Source organism: Cottoperca gobio, chromosome 6, assembly GCF_900634415.1.
Source record: "Cottoperca gobio chromosome 6, fCotGob3.1, whole genome shotgun sequence".
NCBI lineage: Eukaryota > Metazoa > Chordata > Actinopteri > Perciformes > Bovichtidae > Cottoperca > Cottoperca gobio.
This window is the reverse complement of record NC_041360.1, coordinates 26,513,475-26,531,276: the sequence shown is the minus strand read 5'-3', so window position 1 is coordinate 26,531,276 and position 17,802 is coordinate 26,513,475. Positions and strand designations below refer to the sequence as shown.

At 40.2% G+C, this 17,802-nt stretch overlaps 2 protein-coding genes across 2 annotated transcripts; both read right to left on the bottom strand.

Moving 5' to 3' along the window:
* Positions 1 to 7,220: 7,220 nt before the first annotated feature.
* On the bottom strand, positions 7,221 to 10,759 carry LOC115009236 (transmembrane emp24 domain-containing protein 6-like). Its single transcript, XM_029433105.1, has 4 exons — positions 10,542 to 10,759; positions 9,402 to 9,528; positions 8,564 to 8,715; positions 7,221 to 8,366 (listed from the first exon to the last, which is right to left on the bottom strand). The coding sequence occupies exons 1-4, from the start codon at positions 10,740 to 10,742 to the stop codon at positions 8,145 to 8,147; spliced, it is 702 nt and encodes a 233-aa protein (XP_029288965.1). The 5' UTR covers positions 10,743 to 10,759; the 3' UTR covers positions 7,221 to 8,144.
* A 2,402-nt stretch (positions 10,760 to 13,161) lies between these two features.
* tmed6 (transmembrane p24 trafficking protein 6) lies at positions 13,162 to 17,653 on the bottom strand. The gene is made up of 4 exons (XM_029433103.1): positions 17,444 to 17,653; positions 16,240 to 16,366; positions 15,414 to 15,589; positions 13,162 to 13,403 (listed from the first exon to the last, which is right to left on the bottom strand). Exons 1-4 carry the CDS (start codon positions 17,651 to 17,653, stop codon positions 13,170 to 13,172), a joined length of 747 nt encoding a protein of 248 aa, XP_029288963.1. The 3' UTR covers positions 13,162 to 13,169.
* Positions 17,654 to 17,802: the final 149 nt, after the last annotated feature.

The following is a 17,802-nucleotide window of genomic DNA, read 5'->3' as shown; positions in this document are numbered from 1 at the left end:
GTGAACCGTGCAACTATGTTGTTCAGGAAGTTTGTATCAAACAAGTAGCCCTTCGTGTTATTCAGTACCCTTGAAGTAGCTCTCGGTATCACAAAGGTTGGTGACCCCTGGTCTGAACGTTGGTTTAAAGCAGGTCAGATGTAATAAACAGACACATGACGTGGGGAGAATGATAGGACACATTAAATAGTTTTCAGATTAGAAGAACTAGTTTAGAAATCCTCAGACATTTAGTGTATTCAAGCTTTGACAAAGTTTATTAACATCTGCTGCCTTAAGCTCTTTTTGAAAACAGACATTTTTATATTGTTATCAATCTCACTGCTCACCTGTAAACATCTGCAGTCCACAGTCCAAAGATCGAACATTTAAGTTTACGGTTTTTTAAGGCCCTGTCACACATATCCGTATGACAGAAACTTATGCCGGCGCATACTAAATATCGGCAATAGGTTGATATAAATTAAGGGTATGTTGTGATCGTTTGAAGGACGTAGACGTTTCGCCAAACACGCCAGACATACACAGCTCCGTATGGCAGAAAAATGCTGGCGTATATGAAAATTAGCTCAAAATGTGTCAGAGTCCAGATACGTCCAACTTTTCCACAGTGGTGTTGTAGCTGACGCATACATAACAACTTATTATACGTATGTCAAACATTGATATCGTATAACTTACTTATTTAAAAAGTATCAGAGCGTCTCGACAACGCAGCTGGAAAAGTGCCATCTGGTTCACGTCATGCTGATGCTGGAGAACGGCTAAAATGCTGAACGCTAGCTGTACTGTAGAAACACGTTTAATAAGTTACTCCGTCATCAGGCATCATCTTAACATCGGGTAGGAATAGGTTATCCACTCGTTATCAATAAACTGGCTGTAGGGTTCACGTCAGCCGACGTTGCCTTTATCTAACGTACCTCTAATGTAGTCACGTAGGTATTTACGTACTATATTTACGTAGGTAAGTATTCACGTACGTATTCCGTATTCACAAATGTCTAACGTCACGTAACGTCTGCATATCTTATGAAGCACACGACGGGTACGTCCGGTAATTTTGAACATGCTCAAAACATCAGCGTTCAACAACGCACCCCAGCGTAACACCGCCTGCTCTTAACGAATACTACTTGTATCTTACCTTATATCTACGTAAACTAACGTGTTGCTGATATTTTGTACACGCCATATTTTTGTATATCTTATGCATTCGTCGGGCATTCGTCTGATACATTTTGTATTAGGAAATGATGCACTAGACATGCGTATCTGTATATGGACGTATTTGGACTGACACATTTTTGTATGCGCCGGCATAAGTTTCTGTCATACGGATATGTGTGACAGGGCCTTTACCCTTTTTAAGAAGCTTTTTTCTAGTCTTATGTAAGTCGGGATAAGATCACAGAGTCTGTGGTTGAGCATATTTACTTCATGCTCAACTTCAGTAATTCCATGATATTATATGAGGGATTGATTCTTTGTGCAGAATCACAGAAAAGCCTTTAAATCCCACAAACATTCATGGAAACGTGGTACATCTTTACATTATTATCCTAAAATGATCCAGCTCTCTAAGGCTCATGTTATGTTCCATGTGTAAGCCACATTAAGCCATTAAATATTGATATCACTGTTTATGGAGTATGGCTGCAATTTCCTTATAACTTATAAGTATAACTTTTATTTTCTCAAGAAATTGAATATTTTCCTCAGCATTTATTTCTGGATAAAGATTATATATATGATATATTAGATATATGATTATATGTATATTTGAACCAAGTCGTGAAAGTGAGTCACTTGCAAAGACACTGGCCTTTAATGCAGAGTATGATTTATGTCCTTTTAAAAATACAGATCCTGCACAAGTTAATCTGTAAAAGACCGTTAAAGAGAATATGACCATAATTAGTTCTTACAAATCATTAAAAATAGGACAAAATAATAATTATGCATGAAGTGAACTTTCTGTTTTATCACAGATTTGTGGTAAAAAGGTCAAAAATGAATTTCCACATTCAAGTCTTGAAGTTACTGTTAAAGTTCTCTGTAACATGTTTCAATAAGAAGTTATTTTCTCTACACATACAACAATATATATTTTACCATTTAAAACATTGTTTAAAGTGCTTTAAATCCTTTAATCCCTTGAATATATGCAAAAAATAATAGATGGTTGCGAGTATTTTCAGAGCATTCTGACACAAAAATGTCTTCACTTTGTTAGTTGCAAGTAACATTCACAAATGCACTAGCTAACTACTCTTTGTAATGCTTAACATGTTTGTTAGCTGTGTAAATATCTAATGTTAGCATAATAAAATATGAATACAGGAGACAGGAAGTGTAATACTCAAAAACTAAAGGGTTGAATATGAAATCAAATTACTTGTTAGAGTGAGTGTATTTTTCTGTCGGGGGGGGCTTGTCTCCAGAGAAACAAAATGGGGCTGCGACACTAGAGATTGTGAGATTGGTTGATTTATACGGTCGTGTAATATATAGTTTTATTAATATAAGATAAATTAGCTATAGAAATCAAAATGTTCTTTTGAACCAGGCTGTAAACATGTTTATTTTTGCTATAAAGTTGGGCATCTTAACATGGGAGTCTATGGAGATAACTCCCTTTAGGAGCCTCAAGTGGCCATTAGAGGAACTGCAGTTTGTATGGCCCTTCACCATTAGCTTAATTTTTCAGCACCGGAAGTTGCAAGTTAGGTAAGAGGTATGGGCTAATTTACATTCACAACTGCAGTGAGTCTTTCTCCTGCCCATCCCTCTTTGTCCTCACTTATTACAGAAAAGATTTCATTTTTTACAGCGTGTTTCCCTTGTTCTAGGAGGAAAAACAAATTGGAACCATATCTTGTTACAAAGGATGTATTTTGTGTTAAAAAAAAGCAATTGGGGCCATCATGCTCATGGCAGGATTGGAGGCAATGGTGGTGGAGAAAGGGAAGGAGGACATGGAGCTAGACATTGTCATGGAGGGCATTATGCAGCAGATGGGGATGAGACATGTGGGGCTACAAATGGTCATGAGGGGCGTGGTGCTGAAAGGATTAGGAGTTGTTGGAGGCATGGTGCTGAAAGGAATAGGGGTTGTTGGGGTATGGTACTGAAAGGATTGTGGTTATTGGGGGTATGGTGCTGAAAAGATTTGGGTTTGTTGGGGGCAAGGTGCTAATAGAAATAGGGGTTGTTGGGGTATGATGCTGAAAGGATTAGGAGTTGTTGGAGGCATGATGCTGAAAGGATTAGGAGTTGTTGGAGGCATGGTGCTGAAAGGATTAGGGGTTGTTGGGGGCATGGTGCTAATAGAAATAGGGGTTGTTGGGGTATGGTGCTGAAAGGAATAGGGGTTGTTGGGGTATGGTGCTGAAAGGATTAGGAGTTGTTGGAGGCATGGTGCTGAAAGGAATAGGGGTTGTTGGGGGCATGGTGCTAATAGAAATAGGGGTTGTTGGGGTATGGTGCTGAAAGGAATAGGGGTTGTTGGGGTATGGTGCTGAAAGGATTAGGAGTTGTTGGAGGCATGGTGCTGAAAGGAATAGGGGATGTTGGGGGCATGGTGCTAATAGAAATAGGGGTTGTTGGGGTATGGTGCTGACAGGATTTGGGGTTGTTGCGGGCATGGTGCTAATAGAAATAGGGGTTGTAGGGGTATGGTGCTGAAAGGATTTGGAGTTGTTGGGGGTATGGTGCTAAAAGGATTTGGGGTTGTTGGTGGTATGGTGCTGAAAGGATTTGGGGTTGTTGGGGGCATGGTGCTAAAAGGATTTGGGGTTGTTGGTGGTATGGTGCTGAAAGGATTTGGGGTTGTTGGGGGTGTGGTGCTGAAAGGATTTGGGGTTGTTGGGGGTGTGGTGCTGAAAGGATTTGGGGTTGTTGGGGGTGTGGTGCTGAAAGGATTTGGGGTTGTTGGGGGTGTGGTGCTGAAAGGATTTGGGGTTGTTGGGGCATGGTGCTGAAAGGAATATTGGTTGTTGGGGGCATGGTGCTGAAAGGAATAGAGGCTGTTTGGTTGGACATTGTCATGGGAGGCATAGTGCTGGGTTGAGGTCCATGGCTTGTCTTTTCTGCAACAGTTTTATACACTTTGTGCAGCGTGTTTCCCTGCTCAATGAGCAGAGCCCCCGACAGTACCTGGAAGTTATCAGTGAGCGTTTTGTCCACTTTCAAAAGATTTTCTTGATGGCTGGACTTCAGGACTTTATTAATATAATTCCTTCGTAGGAATTTCTCCATCAGTGTCCTGGCAACCACAAGATTGCTGCAGAGTTCCATCAGAGCGTTTTCCATACAAGCAGAGATTTGGTCCGGACCTCTTTCTTTGATGGTGAGGATGAGACCCTCCAGTGCTTTCACTCTCTGGACAACTTGCTGGCAGCGGTCCTTGTTGACCTTCACATTCTGGACGATTGTGTAGATTGTTGAACATAGGGTCAAGGCAAAATCCACGAGGGACAGTTTAGGATTCATGTTAAGCTGTAGAGACAGAGAGGCAGTTAGCTTAGATTCAAATTAAATAGTGAAAATGAACAAAACAGTGACTTGACTTGAAAGTAAGTCTGGTGAACTGGAGCTGAGGTGTGTGAATGTCTGACTAGCCATGTTCTCACTCACATATTTCTATGTGCAGTTTAAAGTATTGCATAAGAAAAGCTGTATGGAAACAACAAAATTTGATAAAAGTTCCTCAATTGCGGCAAAAATGTTTATGCTCGCTTGAGGTGGTCTTTGACTTTGTCAAAAGAAAGTTGATGCTTATAGAAATGCCTTTGCCGAATAAATTCTGACCTAGTGAACATTTTAATCACACTAGTGCAGTGCCCGTTCGGGATGTGCTCGTGCCGCTGCAGTCTACGCATCATGAGTGCAAAAGCTCCCATAAAAATGTTATGGCCTTCATTTAAAGTTTTGCCTTCACAATGCCACAAATTTGTACAAATAAAGCGAAGCAAAAATATGATCCAAACACACCCTGAGAGAAACATCTAGACTTCTAAAGTTGCATTCAAATTGAACGCAATATTTTTGCCGTGATTTATGTCTGCTAATTCAACCCCAGAGTATTTCTGCAGTCCATGTTTTGTTTTCATCCCAAACAGCCAAATACAGCTAGCTTGGTTCGCTTCATTATCCAGCCTGACATTATACAGTTAGGTAAGAGGTATGGGCTAATTTACATTCACAACTGCAGTGAGTCTTTCTCCTGCCCATCCCTCTTTGTCCTCACTTATTACAGAAAAGATTTCATTTTTTACAGCGTGTTTCCCTTGTTCTAGGAGGAAAAACAAATTGGAACCATATCTTGTTACAAAGGATGTATTTTGTGTTAAAAAAAAGCAATTGGGGCCATCATGCTCATGGCAGGATTGGAGGCAATGGTGGTGGAGAAAGGGAAGGAGGACATGGAGCTAGACATTGTCATGGAGGGCATTATGCAGCAGATGGGGATGAGACATGTGGGGCTACAAATGGTCATGAGGGGTATGGTGCTGAAAGGTATAAGGGTTGTTGGGGTATGGTGCTGAAAGGAATAGGGGTTGTTGGGGGTATGGTGCTGAAAGGATTTTGGGTTGTTGGGGGCAAGGTGCTGAAAGGATTTAGGGTTGTTGGGGTATGGTGCTGAAAGGATTAGGAGTTGTTGGTTATCTGGGTCTAAAAATATCTTTTTTTGTTGGCCACCTGAAACAGGTTTTAAACACAGACATGTTGGTATGCAAACAGCTTCTTATTTCCTGCTCGAGCAGTTACAGAGCAACATGATCTGGTGCCAAATAGATAAAGAAGGAATTAAAGGAATTGAACCTTCCTTTAATCCTTCTTTAAATCAAGTCAACATTTTGAAAATAGAAATCTGCTGCAATCATTAAAATAAATTAAAATGAGGAGTCAGCAGTCTGAATTAGACAAATTTAAGGGGATATCTTTTAAAGTCTTTTTAGCACAAAATGATCTCTTTGTATTGCCGTCAGTCCACTGCAGCTCAACAACAAGGGCATTTGGTACTAAAAAGATTGTAACATTGGGGGGGAAGCCAAATATTAGCTTCAGATAAACTATGAAATGTATTATTTCACAGAATAAGGACTGTGGATCTTGTCCCGCGACTCTTACATTGACATTGCATTAGAAAAGGATCTTTTAATGGTGACCGGAGAAATAATCAAAGCAAGCAAAACCAGTTTAAAAGTTCACATTGTCACCTGACGATTGTTTTAAGACAGACTTTAAAAGCAGTAATCGTGTGAATGTTCCTCCATGATTTGAGATGGATTCTTTAGCAAAAGAAACCATTTAAAAACCAACGGGATTGATAAATGTATTAATTGTCACAAAGCTAAAAACTGGTAAGTGTTTTTAAGTCCATGAAAAACTGACACAGGGATTTTTACAGAACAGCAGTGAAAATAAAAAATCTCATAAAAGATTATTTACCTGTTGACGAGACTCCTTTCTCAATCCAAGTGTTCAAATTAGAAGAAAATGAAAGTACATTTGAGTTTTAACAACATCGACTGACTGATTGTTAAACCTGCTTATCCTGTTCAAGGATGCAAGAGTTAAAGCTGCACCAATCACATGTGCAAACAACATTTTAGCTTTCTGGAGGAGAATGAGCTGAGAAGATTGATACCACTCTCATGTCTGTATGTCTGTATGGTAAATATGAAGACAGTTAGCTTAGCTTAGCATAAAGACTGGAGGGAAATATTTAGAGTTTTTACTTACTTGCACTTTGCACACTTGTCTAATGTATATAGTATGTCAATCCTGTGTTTATATTTTAGTTGTACTACTTTGTGTTTTCTAACTTATTTCTTTATATTTTATATTGTGTATTCTATACATGCTCTATATATATATATATTTCTAGTGTTGATATGTATATGTTTACTCCTGTGCAATGCCCGATAACCTGCTGCTGTAACACAATCATTTCCCAATTTGGGATCAATAAAATAAATAATAAATAAAAATATATAAATAAATAAATATATATATATAAATAAATAAAATATATATATATATATATAAATAATAATAATATATATATATATATATATATATATATATATATATAACTCCAGTGAGGAGGACAGCATCATCTGCAAACTGTAGAAATCCTGCCTGACGTCACTGAAATCGACCCTCTACAGCCGTTTTATGTCAATCAAACAAAGGATACCAACAGATAAATGTGGAGTAGAGAATTTTATTCTATGATTGGCGTCATAAACACATTATTTAAAAGTTGGCACATAAAAAAGCTTTGACAAATCTGAAAGATATGAACTGAACTGGAGACAATAAGAAAGTAGTTTTAGGAACTAAAGCCACGTTTCCACGGCATGGTGCGACTCCACTCGGCTGGATTCAGTTTTGGTACCAGGTGCTTTGTTTTCCACTGATTCTCGCTTCTTGGTGTAGGCGGAGTGACCAGTTGTTAGCCATAGCAACGCTGCTTTGAACTGCTGTGAAAAGGAGGAGCGTCTGCATTTCGTCAAATGTAAGGCGTGGTGTACAGCATAGTTATGTCAGCTGGCATTTAAAAACAAATCTGGGTTGAAAAATTACATTTGTTGTTGACGGTAGTTTTCTATTTATACACACTGTGTCACAACAATGATTGGGAGAGGCTTAAATAAGGGCTTGATTAATTGGCAGCAGCCTGAGCCCAAGGTGAGGTAATGAGCTGGGAGTGGCTGGCTGGTGAGGTGAGAAGGAGGCGGGGTGTGGAAAAGTACTGGGCTGAGGTAAGAAGTACTGGAGCAGACTGTGACACACTGGGTTTGTGCAAGATGACGCGCAGGTGACGATTCTCTCTGACCAATCACGGGTCTGCAGTGTTTTAACGTCACCGTCTAGTATTAGCTTAGCTCGCTTGGAACCTCGGCTGAGATGCTACTAAAAAAAGTACCAGGTGCTATACAAGGCTTTTTCTTACGGAAAACCAAAAAAGAGCGAGTTGAGTCGAGTCGAGCCGCACCATGCAGTGGAAACGGGGCATAAATGTCTCAGTAAAGTGTTTCGGTCTCTAGCTTCAGATAGTGTGCGGGATCCAAACATGTATCAAATGAAGGGTTTGACTCAGCGATGGTAGAAGATGTTTGGACGTTCTGCTCTCAGCATCGCGGCCTGCTGGAGTCCGTGCGGAAGAGTCTTTTGAGGACGAGGAGCTGCAGGTATCCGGACAGGAGGATGACGAGGGTTTGGGTCGCCGACCACCAGGTGATGTAGTTGAAGTTGGACAGGAGGAGGTAGTGGCCCTTCCCTTTCCTCATGCGGGCAAAGTTGTAATGACGCCACATGTGAAAGATTTGATTCTGGAGCTTCTGCACACTCTCCTAAAGCAGACATGTTACATTATATAGTTTTCTGTCATTTGTATGTAACTGTATGTATGTATCTATCCTCAGGATTGTTTGCACATTGTAAGTCGCTTTGGACAAAATGAACTGTGATGTGATGTAATAGGCTACAGATCAATCTTTTTCCTGAAAGGAATCCTTTTCTATCATTAAGTAAACTTGAATTGAAATACCTCAATACCGGCCAACGTGCTGTTGAGGACTTTCTCTCCTTCCTCCATCTCTGTCTTTGACTCCTCGAAGCCTTCGTAGATGACGCCGAAGTTCACAAAGACCCTGATGCCTCCGAACTGGTTGTGGTTCCCAAGACACATCCGGTAAAAACCTGTTGGGACGAAACTGCAGTTACCTGAGATGATATATATATTTCTTGTTTATATCAAATGTGTTTCTGAGGATCCCGACCTCTACAGCTCATCCAGAATGCAGCAGCCCGACTGATATTTAACCTCCCCAAGTTCTCCCACAATGCACCGCTGCTCTGCTCCCTTCACTGGCTACCAGTAGCTGCAAGAATCTGCTTCAAGACTCTGGTGCTGGTCCACCGTGCTGTGAATGGATCAGCCCCTTCCTACATCCAGGCCATGGTCGAACCAGACACCCCAGCACGTTCACTTCACTCTGCATCGGCCAATCAACTCGCTGCTCCCTCACTGCGAGTGGGACCCAGATAACCCTTTAAATAAAACCGCCTGTTTGCTATCCTGGCTCCAAAATGGTGGAACGACCTCCCCATTGATGTGAGGACAGCAGAAAGTCGTAGACTGAAAACTCACCTGTTTCGACTGCAGCTTGGCCAATAATAAAATAAAGATTCTTATTTCTGTATGCTGCACTTTTGTTTGGCTTATTTGAAGCTATTCTTCTGCATTTAAAAAGATTTCACCTGTTTGAAGCTGATGTACCTGTAAGATTCTTGCTGTTCTGAGTTGTATCCTCATGGTTGTTTACACTTATTGTAAGTCGCTTTGGACGAATACGTCAGCTAAATTAACTGTAATGTAATCCTACCTGTCACCTCGGTCTGGAAGTTCATTTGACCGACGGCGTCGTTCTTTGAAGCCACGAGTTCTCCCTGCGGAGAGTTGACCGTCACAAACAGCCGGTGATCGTTGGCCATCCCTGTTACCCACTGAACCTGCGTGCACATATTAAAACAAGTCAACAAACACCATGAAAAGACCGTCGACTACTAACAAGTGTTGTGTGTGTATCAGAGCCTGACGTATCTTCTTCCTCTGTGCCACAGAGCTCCATTGTTGTCCAAAATATATTTTAAAAACTCATTGAGCCTCACTGATGCACTGCGAGTTCCTTCATTACCTGAACTTAAACAAAACATGTAATAAAAATGAATTGATTGTTTCAGTTGCGAGTAGTGATCTGCAGAACGACTCTTTTCTTTTTTTAGTTTTGATACTTTGTCCGTTTCTCCGTTATAGAACATTCGACCACCAATACCAGTCATCACGTATACGCTTCATAAAGATATTACTTTACTGCTTTGTTTCTTTTTTTGTTTGCTATTAAGCAGCAATGTGTAGCCTCATAGGCCCTTGTGACACTTATTTTAATTGTATTTGTTTATGGGCTTTTTATAAAGTTTTGTTGTCAATTAGTAACTTTATACTTCTACTCGCTACTACATTTATTTATTTAAGTGCAGATTTAGAACATTAATACAAAATATAATTAAATAATAAATGAGTATTACTAAAGGTTAATCTACCCAGCAGTAGATGAACACAACAATGCATCAATAATTATAATTCAATAATATAATATGTGTGATTCTAAATGGGTATAGTGAGTACTTTTACTTTTGGTACTTTAAGAGTATTTTGATACAAATACTTTTACTTGTAACAGAGTATTTCTACATTGTGGTATTGTTATGTTATGATTAAAGATCTAAATACTTCTTCACCTCTGCTGTAAGCACATATTTGTCTTTCTGCAAGTCCATAACAGCGACAACCATCACATGTTTAAAAGTCAAACGGGTTCACCTTGGAAGTCAGTGTGATAAGCCTGAGGACAAAAGACTCAGAAACAAACCTTACTGCGCTTTCATTCATCAAGACACAAACGTCTCTATCTCTGCAGACTATATGAAACCTAATCCTGCAGGTTAGCAGTAAAACCTCTCACCATGTACGTCAGGTAGAAGCTTCCACTCTGGTGGGCAAAGTGCCAGAAACACTCCATCCCTGCAGCAGGAACCTCCACGGCAAAGTCGTATTTGTCGGATCCCCTGAAAAGTCCCGCGTCCGCCTCATCGAGCGACGGTTCAGACTTTCTGGTCCAGACGCAGTGAGAGCTCAACACTATGAGCAGCAGCTTCAGCAGCATGACTGCAGCTCGCTGTGCAGGAGGACATGAAGCAGCTTCCTCCTGCGATTCTGTGGATTCTTAGATAGCAGCTGGAAAATAATGATTAACCACATCTACAAACTCTCACAACGCTGTACGCTTGATAACATATCAAAGAAAACACAATCCTGCTCTGCATTCGTTTCAGGTTTCATGAAACTCACTCAGTGTTTAACATCAACTTATCATATTCAGGACTTAACTATCACACATGGTTCTTTTTGTAGACAGAACGATAAGTTGTTTTACAGTAGAAACCTAAATGAGATATATATATATATATATATATATATATATATATATTAAAGCTACTAAACAGTAATACAATCATAGTAAATATGGTTAGATTGAAAACCCTTTTTGTTTTATTGTTCCTCATAAAATGATTAAAAGTATACACACTTCTTCTATCGGTCTTTGATTTGGGAAATCTTTTTCTGTGGCAATTGTTAAATATAACTTAGGACAGATTGTTTTGGTGGATTCTAGAGAAGCAACAGCACAAAATAAGTTCTGCCACACACGAGGCATCGTCTCTGTGCAGTCTATCTGGTCGGTCCAGTCTGTGCAATGAGAGATGATGCGATGCTTTATAAATACAAAGCCGTGATGCTAATCGCTTTCTTTGCACTACAGGAGGGGCGGAGTTTGCTCGCAATCTTTCTAACTTCCCAAAAGTGACTCTCAGACGGCCCTGCCCACATTCCACAGAGTTTCTAGTGATTAGAGTATAGTCCGTGTTGCAGATGAGATTTACGATTTTATAAGATCTATATTTAGATATTTTGGAGACAACTCTATTTTATATTTATATAATAATTAATTCCTGGTGGTTTACTTTGTAATTGGAACATTTATACTGTTTACACTGTGATGGAAGATAAAATAAATAATCGCTGCTGTAACTAAACTTTCTGTGCAGTGTTTTGGCAGCTGATAAGACTTTAAACGCATCAATCTGTTACTCAACTCTCTGTTGAGGTTTGGCGTCTTAAAGAAAACGCCACCAATGCAGCTCCCTGGCATTTAAAACATATATATTTACCAATAAAATACAATAGAATAGAACAAAGTGTATAAAATGTCAAACTGCATATAAAACAAAGTGTAACGGTACGATCAAGACAGAAGGGAGGTGGGACTCAATTGCACGACACAGAGGCAGATAGATGTTGGATGGAACTGGTCTTTACTGAACTTTGCAGTTGCTATGGTTACACGCATAGACAGTTGAACATACAAAGTATCCAGGGGTAATCCAGGAGCAGAGTCGGGTCACGGAAACAAGGTCGAGGAAGCCGGGGAATCAAACGCTTGGGAAACAGGAAGACGGGACTAATGCTGGAACTCTTGACATCGAAGTACGAAGACAAACTGGCAACGAGAGGCAAACAAAACAGACTCTATACACACCAAGAAGTGAGAGGGAACGAGACACAGGTGAGGACACTAACCAACAGATTGGGAACACCTGGGGGTAGGAAGTAGAAACAACAGAGAACAGGTAATTACCAAAATAAAACAGGAAGTACAAACACAACACAAAACATCTAATACAAAGTGTTAAGCATAAAACTGAAGCATGACAACAGTTAGTTAGGAAGCCCCTGGCTCTTATCAATATCAGCAGGAATAGGAATAATTTACTAAGTTAAGAAAGTTTATATAATGTTTTTGCTCCTTGTCCGTAAATCGCTCTGGAGGAAAACTACAAAGAAATGTTTATAAATGTAAGAGCCCCCCCACCCTGTTTACATTGGAACAAGATTGTTTTGCATCTATTTTTAGTCGTGTAGCATTTTCTTTTGGTGGTTTAGCATCTACTTAGTTGTTTAGTGTCACTTTGTGGTCAGTTCTGAGTCTCTTTTTAGTAATCCTGCGTCTCGTTGACGTTTTGCATCTATTTTGAGTTTTTTTGTGGTAGTGTTGCATCTCTCCAGTCATCTTGTGTATGTTTGTGGTTATTTAGCGTCTCTATGTGATTGTTTGTGTGTGTGTGTGTGTGTGTGTGTGTGGGGGGGGGGACGTTCAGTAATCCATCGATGGATATAAGTGTTTGTTAATGAATTGATAATGAGATATTAGTTGAAAACAGCAGTTTATGATACAATGAATTCAGCTATTGGACCTTTTTATATGTGTTCACCTAATTCTGTCCCTTTTTCAGATAATGTGGTGGCATTAGACAATTTATAATGTGTATTAGTGTTCTCCAGGTGAGCATGTCACCAGGTGCGGTGTGTTTTGGACAATTAAACAAAAAGGAAAACATCCCAAACGGCTCACACGATCATCTACGAGTGAAGTTTATTCAAACTATGTGAAGAAATACAACAAATGATCAAAACGAGAAACATGCAGAAACCTTACATGCAGACAGACTTTGATGCTTTCCACACAGATCTGTCAGCAGCGAGGCTTCTCCTCCTCGGTGCCGCTCTTGGTGATGAAGAGTCGTTTAAGGAAGAGGAGCTGCAGGTACCCGGAGGTGACGATGAGGAGGCTGAGCGCCATCGACCACCAGCTGATGTACTGCGAGTTGGACAGCAGCAGGAAGTAGTCGGCGCTCTTCCTCATGCGGCCGAAGTTGTAGTAGCGGAACATGTGGAAGACGTGGTTCTCCACTTTGTGAGTCGCATCCTGCAACAAATACTACGAGTATTACTGCTACTGTCATTTACAAATACTACTGGTACTCCTGCCAATACTGCAATACTACCAGTATTACTACCAGTATTACTGCTGCTACTATGAAAACTGATTGTTATTAATATTACAGTTGATACTAATAACTACTAAGATTACTTTATTTAAGTGTTTTCTTCTCATGCCACTGTATATTTCTACTCAACTACATTTATCTGACAGCTTCAGTGACTTTACGAATCAAGTTTTTTGCACACAAATCATACAAAGAGTTTATGAAATAGGATGTTTCGTTATAAATTAAACTTTCTAACAGTTTATACAAGTAGAGATAGCCTCTAGGTGGCTAACGCTAACAAGCTGTAGCCGCGCTCAGCACGGGCAGGTGTGTGGGCGGGACCGAGATCATTTGCTCGATCACTACTGCGCAGACTCTGGATCTAAATGACGTCGACAATGACAATACCAGAAATGTAATAGTAGATACCGGTACCAGTGAAAATCTACGATTCTTGATACAAAGGTAAAAAACAAAACAATCCCAACATGCACTCCTTTTATTGCAGTTTGCACGCCGGTTTGTGTTAAGTAGTTAAACAATTCCCTCTCTAATGATTAATAATCCACTTTATTCAAGTTTCTCGGCAAAAACTACATTTTACGAGACTACATTGAACACATAATGATAACGTTATAATTTACTTTCGCCTAATAGATCGTGTGCATGTGACGTCACGCTTACGTCCCAACCCGTAAGTCAGCCATGTTGGATGATATACAAAACCAAGACTGCGCCCGTTCACGTGTGAGTTGCTGCAACGCTTCGTAATTTTCTTTGTATTTAAACGTCTAAGATTTAAAGAAAATGCCAGACGTGTGCGCAGTGTATAATTGTGGTCATAACGCTACTCGTGACCCAGAGAAACGGTTCTTTAGATTTCCTACAATCATCACAAACAACGATCCACTAAAGAGGGATGAATTGCTGTCTACCCAACGCCGTCAGCTGGTTTAGCAACATAACTCGTGAGGATTTAACAGAAGAAGAAGCTCAGTTCACCGTGTGTGTGGCGTCCACTTTATATCTGGTAAGAGCTCATGCTAAAGCTATGTTTTCAATGTTTGCGTTACACATTTGTGCTTATGATATACCCGAACACTGTAAGACCTTACTTCTCCACATCGCTGACTGGTAAATAAGGCACTTTCTTTACATGTGATGGCAGCCATTTGCTCTTTTCTTCTGTGCATGTTTTTGTTTGGCTTATTCTTGAGACTACTTCACTTGTGAAAAGCAAAGCACCAATGTGAGAACATGCTTCGCTTAATCCAGCCATACAATCACAGTGTGCGAGGATAACATCGCCGCTCTTCTCACTCACAACCCACGGCTTGAGCGGTGCATCTCGAGCTCTTTGAGAGTGATCTACACGGGCATGGACGAGCACCCTGTCATCTTTCAGTGGTTTGGTAAGAAGACTACCAACACAGCCAGAATTTTTTTTGGACTTTTCCCTCTGAATCTTGCCTTTGCAGAGGATCCAGAGAGTCAACATACTTTGAAGAAGTCGGAGTTGTATTGCTGTTGTTGTTGGCTTTAGACGCCATTGTTGATTTGTATATCATCCAACATGGCGTCGCACGCATACGTCACACAGTTTTGTCACGTGTTTGCACACTATCTATAGTGACTTTTACTGAATAGAGCCTGAATGCACCACAATGCTACTCGATGGAACCTCCGTTCACCGACTGCTAACGGCTAACAGCTAACGTTAGCTAGCTCTCCTGCTGATTTCAACACGTAAGAAACGATTTCAATGCAGTTTTTTTTACTAGTAACAGTATTTTCAGTACTTTTACTGAAGTGCAGGATGTGAATACTTCCTCCTACACCGATGTGTGTGTGTGTGTGTGTGTGTGTGTGTGTGTGTGTGTGTGTGTGTGTGTGTGTGTGTGTGTGTGTGTGTGTGTGTGTGTTTGTGTTTGTGTGTGTGTGTGTACCTCGATGACGCTAAGTGTGTTGTTCAGCTCTTTGCTGACTTCCTCTTTCTTCTTCTTCTCTTCCTCTTTGCTCTTGGCGGGCTCCTGGTAGCCGTCGTAGTAAACGCCGAAGCTGAGGAAGACCTGCATGGTGCCGAAGTGGTTGTGGAAGTTGCTGAAACACATCTGATAGAAACCTGGAGAGACAAAATATTATATTCTTACATCAGATTTATTATTTAAAATATTATGATGACACTAATGCATTGAGAACAAACATATTAGCATCAAAATACACATAATGTAAAATAACGAATATGCAGAATAATATATATTGTTTTAGAATTATTGATGTATTATGCCTTTAATTTAATCAAATAACTAATAACTATCTTACACTGCACTGTAACTTTTATTCTATTTGAGCTTGTTTTGACTTTGGTTCTTGTATGTCTGAATTTAATTGTATTTTAATGTCATTTAGTAACGTGTTGCATGTCTTAATACTTTTTTCCTGAAACACTTTGAATTGCTCTGTTGTTGAAATATGCTTTATAAATAAACCTGCCTTACTTTATATTCTGCTGTGTAGCTTCTGTTTTCACCAAGGGATCAATAAAGTTATATCTTTATCCATAAAAATATATAATCATTTATTTGTTCTGCAAAGTAACTAAAGCTGTCAGACATATACAGTGAAGTAGAAATATAAAGCAGCAGCAGAAGGAAATATTTAAATAAAGTATCTTAAAATACACAACTTATAATAAAGGCACACGATGATCAAACATGTCGTTTAATAATGGGTAAATTAAAACAATACATTTAAAGAGACAGTGAGCGCTACCTGTTTCTTCGGCCTCAAAGTTGATCTGCCCCCTTGCATCATCGACCGTCGACACGACGAGACTGCTGGGAGCGTTGACGGTGACAGACAGGTGCCTGTCATGGCCGACTCCCGTCACCCACTGGACCTACAGGCAGACAGCAAGAGCAGAGAGTTCAATACAACAGAGTCACATATAGTGTATGAATCATATTGTAACGTAAACTGTGATTCCGACTGTCGGTCCACAGTTACACTGAAACCTTCGTGGTACCCAGAGGATGAATCCTAATTAGAGGAATTTCAAAATCTGGCTGAGGAGGAAATATTAGCGTAACAAAAAGAAACAAATTTAAACAGACTGGGTGAATAAATGACGTACATTTCTTTAATTTTAATTGCGTAACAAGTGATTACAGAACAAGTTCAGAGGCACATAAACAGCAGAAAGAGCCACAAAGTATCAACAACAAAAACAAAGAGGACAAAAACTAAAAAACAAGATGTTTGAGTGTGAAGTAAACAAAAGACACAAACAAAGAATGTGAGTTAAATATCAGATGTGTGGAGCGATGAAGAAGATGTACCCTTCCTCACATTACTGCATGAAACACACATGGTTCTACAGTCTGCCTGGAGCTCACCTAATGACCTCATAGCATCTTCTTCTTCGTTTAATTTACCGCTGTGTAAGATATCTGACGTGTTGTATGCGCCTCGTTTCACTCCGGTACCAACTCAAGAGCTCAGTGACAAAAGCAGCAGCAAGACGTTGGTTCTGTTTTGCTGGTTGGATCCATCCGAAGGAGTTTAAAGACGCGCGCAGGCGGCCACGGTAAGCTAACGTTAAGGTTTGCTAGTTAGCTAACTGGGAATCTACTCCGACACTGTGCGCCATCTAGTGGCTGAATGTTACCGATGTTGCGCCTTTAACTCCTAATATTCAAACAACAGTAGTGGATGGACGTATTGTATTGTGATTAACCATTTGACCCGATGACCTTTCCATTTGTTAAAAGGACATTGTTATGTTTTACCAAATGTTCTGCCAAAGTCCGAAACAGTATTTCTTTTGTCTGTGTTCTTCCGATTGTCCTTAAGTGGAAAAACATTTTAAAACAGATATTCTATCTTTTAGATAAACCACATTTTCAGAGGCTTTAAAACTAAAATAAAATGTCTGCTCATGTTGAGAACGTGCTGAGGCCATGGTGCTTCTCCTTACCATGAAGCTCAGGTAGAATCTCTCTCCACGGTGAGCAAAGTGCCAGAAACACTCCAACCCTGCAGCAGGAAGCACCACAGAGAAGTCGTACTGGTCGGTGCCCCAGAACAGCTCCTGGTCCGTCATGTTAGGGTGGAGGTTTGTCTGGGGTCCACCGTGAACCGGACCCCAAAACACAAGCACAAGAACTAAGCAGGGAATCCTAAACATGTCTGACAACATACAGAGCTCTTCTCTAAGTGAAAAGGTGCAGGAAGAGTCCGTGTGGGGAGATCAGAAATCATTAACTGGCACCAACATGTTGCCGCCGTCAGTGGGAAAACTGGACTGCCTTCGCAGGTGCAGCCCCTGTGACAGAG

What these genes read in the sequence shown, in the direction of transcription:
- tmed6 (XM_029433103.1), bottom strand. Translation starts at nt 17,653, where the DNA reads ATGTTTAGGATTCCCTGCTTAGTTCTTGTGCTTGTGTTTTGGGGTCCG. An exon ending in GATTCTACCTGAGCTTCATG is followed by an intron (nt 16,367 to 17,443) that starts GTAAGGAGAAGC and finishes GTCTGCCTGTAG; the next exon opens with GTCCAGTGGGTGACGGGAGT. An exon ending in ACACACTTAGCGTCATCGAG is followed by an intron (nt 13,404 to 15,413) that starts GTACACACACAC and finishes TATTTGTTGCAG; the next exon opens with GATGCGACTCACAAAGTGGA.
- LOC115009236 (XM_029433105.1), bottom strand. Translation starts at nt 10,742, where the DNA reads ATGCTGCTGAAGCTGCTGCTCATAGTGTTGAGCTCTCACTGCGTCTGG. An exon ending in CTTCCAGACCGAGGTGACAG is followed by an intron (nt 8,716 to 9,401) that starts GTAGGATTACAT and finishes TCGTCCCAACAG; the next exon opens with GTTTTTACCGGATGTGTCTT. An exon ending in GCACGTTGGCCGGTATTGAG is followed by an intron (nt 8,367 to 8,563) that starts GTATTTCAATTC and finishes TGTCTGCTTTAG; the next exon opens with GAGAGTGTGCAGAAGCTCCA.